The sequence below is a fragment of the Myzus persicae genome, unplaced genomic scaffold (assembly GCF_001856785.1).
Source record: "Myzus persicae strain clone G006 unplaced genomic scaffold, MPER_G0061.0, whole genome shotgun sequence".
Lineage (NCBI taxonomy): Eukaryota > Metazoa > Arthropoda > Insecta > Hemiptera > Aphididae > Myzus > Myzus persicae.
In genome coordinates this window covers 71350-75906 of record NW_019104326.1, presented here as the reverse complement: position 1 = coordinate 75906, position 4557 = coordinate 71350, and the positions used below count along the sequence as shown (strand labels likewise).

The window sequence follows — 4557 nt, the reverse complement described above, 5'->3', positions numbered from 1 at the left end:
GCAGAGGGGTTTTATAGTAAAACTCAATTTCCAAACTGTGTGGGGGCCGTAGACGGGAAACACATTCGACTAGAATGCCCCCCTAAAAGTGGTACCTTATATTACAACTATAAGCATTTCTTCTCCATAATACTCATGGCAATCTGTGATGCAAACTATTGCTTCACGATTATAGATGTGGGGTCGTATGGCAAGGAGAGTGATTGCAACATTTTTAAGAAATCGTCATTTGGAAAAAAATTATACGACGATAAAGTCAATTTTCCCCAACCTCAGTGTTTACCAGAAGATGATGGTGGTATTCCTCAACTTTACGTAATAGTTGGTGACGAAGCGTTTGCTCTTCATAGAAACCTTTTACGCCCTTTCCCCGGAAGAAGCCTAAACAATGAACGGCGTATATTTAATTATCGTTTGTCAAGGGCAAGACAGAATATAGAGTGTACGTTTGGTATTTTGTCTAACAAATGGAGGGTTTTCCATACGGCCTTATTAGTGGAACCAGACTTTGGAGTTGCTATTACCAAAGCGTGTTGTGTTTTGCACAATTTCGTTCGACGCAGAGATGGATATTGCCCTGAAGATACACAGACTTGTGATATGGAGGATGCAAATGAAAAAGTAGGGGTTGGGAACTCTACATCTGTTGCAAAAGACGTAAGAGACTATTTTGTCAACTATTTCAATCAACCGATTCATGCATTAATTTGGCAAAACAAGGTGATAGGTAATTAGCGTGCGGGAAATGGGAATGCATAAGTAACTAAAATATTATATATTATATTAAATATTGTATGCCAAAAATATCCTTATATATTTTTATTGATTAATAACTAATAATTTTATACTTTTAATTTATTCTTTATATAATATTTTACGATTTTACGATTTTAGTGAAGTAACTAAATTTTTTAAGCATTATTATTTATACATGAAATTATAAATATGTACTATGAATATAATATTATGTTTAATTTATTAAGCCTTTTTTATTTTGAAGTATTTATCCGTCACCACCTTTTAGGACAGTAAAAATGCTTAGATTCAGAGACTAAAATTGTGTGTAGTCGTTTTCAAAAGCGCAGTGAAAACAAATGAAAAAAGGTAGGTAAGTGGGTGTCGCTCTGCTGTACAGTAGATTATAAGTCACTGTAATGGATTATGTTAAATTTGAATCCAATGATATAATATAATTGTATAAGAAAACGATTCTGACCGAAGATTTGATGATATTATTGTGAATAAAGTTATTATAATATATTATAACCTATTTACGTGGAACCTTGTTTTAAATTTTCAATCCTTAGCTGTAAATACATAAAAATTTCACTGAATGTTTATATTCTCATTTTCTTTACACCATTCAATTTTGAAAATATTTTGATTCGTTTTAAGCTTTTCAGTTTTTACGGACAAATTAAAATATCAATTTTTTAATTTTTTTTTCTTCGCTCATTTTATCATTGGATTCAAATCTTACACAATCCATTACAGTTACAGTTACTCTCTTGTAATCTACTGTACAGCGTAGAGAGAAATCCACTTGGCCACCTTTTTATTATTTATACTTTCATATTTTAATACATAAATGTAGTTAAAAAATAAAAATGCTCACTTTTACTCATTTTGACGGTTTCTTCATAATCTTCAAAGTCTTTGAACAATTTTTTTGCCACCTTTGTCCAACTTATATGCTTGGCATTTTTGTCATGATATAGTTTGCTTTCTGTACATTTTTAATTTAATAATAATTATAATATGGTATTGTGTAATAACTTAGTATATAAATTATTACTTACCTATATTCCATATTGCCTCTTCATTCGACACCTCAACAATAAATTCTTCTGTGTCAAACATTTTTTAGATTTTTGTAATAATTTGTGCGGCGATTACTATAAACTATCACAGGTTGAAGGCACAAATTATGAATGAACGTGAATAAACGCGGGTCGATCGCGGCGTCCGAATCGCCCGTGTGTTATCAAAAATAGAAATGCATTGAAAATGCATTGGAAAAATATTGTTTAATTTTAGCTGAAGATCGCGATCGAACGCTCAAAATTAAACATGTACGTTTCGGCGCGTTCGAACGCGACCGAACGCGACCGAACGCGCGTCTCATTTACGTGTGTGAATAAGCCCATATAAAAGTATATGTTTAATTTTGGGCGATTAATCGCGACGTTCGAAACGCGCAGAGACGCGCGTTCGAATCGCCTAGTGTGTAATCCACTTAATCCTCGAGCCACTTTGAGAAAAAATAATTTTTAATTATATTGTACCTCGCAAGGTGAAAAAGAAGGTCAAAAGATAAAAGTATAAAGTGTTAAAGTGAAAATTACTAATTAGAGTATTTTAACGTGCTATATAAATGTGCAAGTTGAAAACTCATGAGAGATGTGAACGAACAAGTTTTGATTTTTTCTCATTGGTCTAACACCGAGTATTATCGTATCCTATTAAAGAAGTATCTATAGGTTTTTGTTTCAAGCAATTTCCGGTTACTTTACAAAGGGAACCGTTTAAGACTTAATTAGAGCAGGAACACATTTGCTAAAATTTATAAAAATTATATTTTATAATTAGCTATTAGAATATTGTATTAATGATTTTAATAATCTAGAAATTATAAATATTTATACTAAATAGTTGATAGATATTTCGTCATTTCGATTTTCTAAAGTATATTTGATATATGAATATATTTTAAAATATAATTATACATAAATTCAATTTTGCAATATAATAGAATAAATTAATAACAAACAATAAGTTGATCCGAATAAAACTATAAACTGCACACCATAACTGTTATATATTATAGTACCCTAGGTACCTGTAAACTATCAATGATTGAAACATTTAGTATTATACTTTAACTGTATATTTATACAATTGAATGACAACTTATAGGGACTATTATTTAATTGATTAAAAAATAATTCATCGCATTTCGTTTTTTTATAATTATCTGTTTTAGAAATTGACAACACAGCAGCCATTCAACGACATAAAAGCTCAAATTCAGCACTGTTAGTGACAGAATTGTCAATTTTCCCATTGACATCGTTCCTTCTTATTGGACACAATGGATTTCGGTGGGTTTTTTTATAAGTACAACTTTATTTGGTTTTTACTAAATTGAGTAATTCAAATATTTTTGTTGTAACCTTTACCATATTAAACTTTGTTTTGATGTTAATAAAATATTAACGTACGTTTCACGGACTTACTAAAACTGTAAAGAAGTTCTTTGTAAACTAAAATAATTTTCCATAATCTTATTGTATACAAATCATGTATAAAAAAAATATATTATCCTTTTCAAGGTTTCGAATGGTAGGAACAAATTTATTGTATCCCAGCGCTTTACGTTTTTAGTCTAAAGTTATATTGGGATTTTTTTTTTATTTCATGTTGGCTGATAAACTTAAAAACTTGTATTATACATTCCTCCCATTTTGAATTTTACCGCATTATTTAAACGTTTTATTTTGTCATTAATTTATTCTATTTTTTTCAAAATAATTTATCCAATGTAACTGGTTTTGTTGGCGAAAATCCCAATAATTATACTTAAAATAAGTAATTATATATTTTATTTTTATTAATTTATTGTACATAGTTGTTTATGATTTGAACTTTTTAACGAACATTTTCGTATATTATTTTATTATCTCTTAAATGAATTACTTATTGAGTTAACAGCGGTATGTAATAGTAATAAACATGTAGTATATCGATTTATCAAGTGTTTAGATCTATTATTAATCAACACCCAAATTCACAAATAGTTTCATTAAATTATTTATATTATCTATCATTGATAAAATGATTAATATTTAAAATGTATTTGTTTAAAATATTATGCCAACTTTGTAAATTTACTTTTGTTAATTTAAGTCAATGGGTGGTTAAGAATTTTTAAATTTTAAATTACCGTGATAACTTTGTTATATAATATATTGTTTCGTTAATTTTATCAATAATTATTTATTATTTGTGTTAAATGTTCATAAAAATTGAATTGAAATATAATTGAATATTATATTATGTTTAAATAAGCATCGGTACACCTATGTGAAAAAATTTAATCATTTTCTTGCGTAAAAAATCATGTAATATACCTACATAATATTAAATTACAATAATATGACATACCAATAATGTTTACCCGTTGGTGATTATTATTAAGTTATACAACTGTATGATATTTATTATTGATGAATGAAAATATAACATTAAAACATATATAAATATATAATATATCTGATTTGTTTTGTTTATATGATTTGTATTTTAGTCCTTGTACACCTATTGTGTATTATCACCAACACCAAAATATTCCGAACTAAAACAAAAAGTAGTGATAATGAATAGTAGATATTTCAAAATAATCAGCAATTATTGTGCATATTATATGAAAATACTAAATAATAATGAATTTTTTTATAGAGTAGGTATTTATAAGCTGTAGCCTGCACACGTATAATAATATTATTTTATTTTATTACTTTTAATTATATATTATATACAGTGGCGCCCAGATAGGTT

The 4557-nt window shown here is 27.8% G+C and overlaps 1 protein-coding gene across 1 annotated transcript; it reads left to right on the top strand.

Annotated features, from left to right (window-relative positions):
• The first annotated feature begins 135 nt into the window (after positions 1 to 135).
• LOC111041182 lies at positions 136 to 735 on the top strand. Its single transcript, XM_022325394.1, has one exon. The coding sequence runs from the start codon at positions 136 to 138 to the stop codon at positions 733 to 735; it is 600 nt and encodes a 199-aa protein (XP_022181086.1).
• Positions 736 to 4557: the final 3822 nt, after the last annotated feature.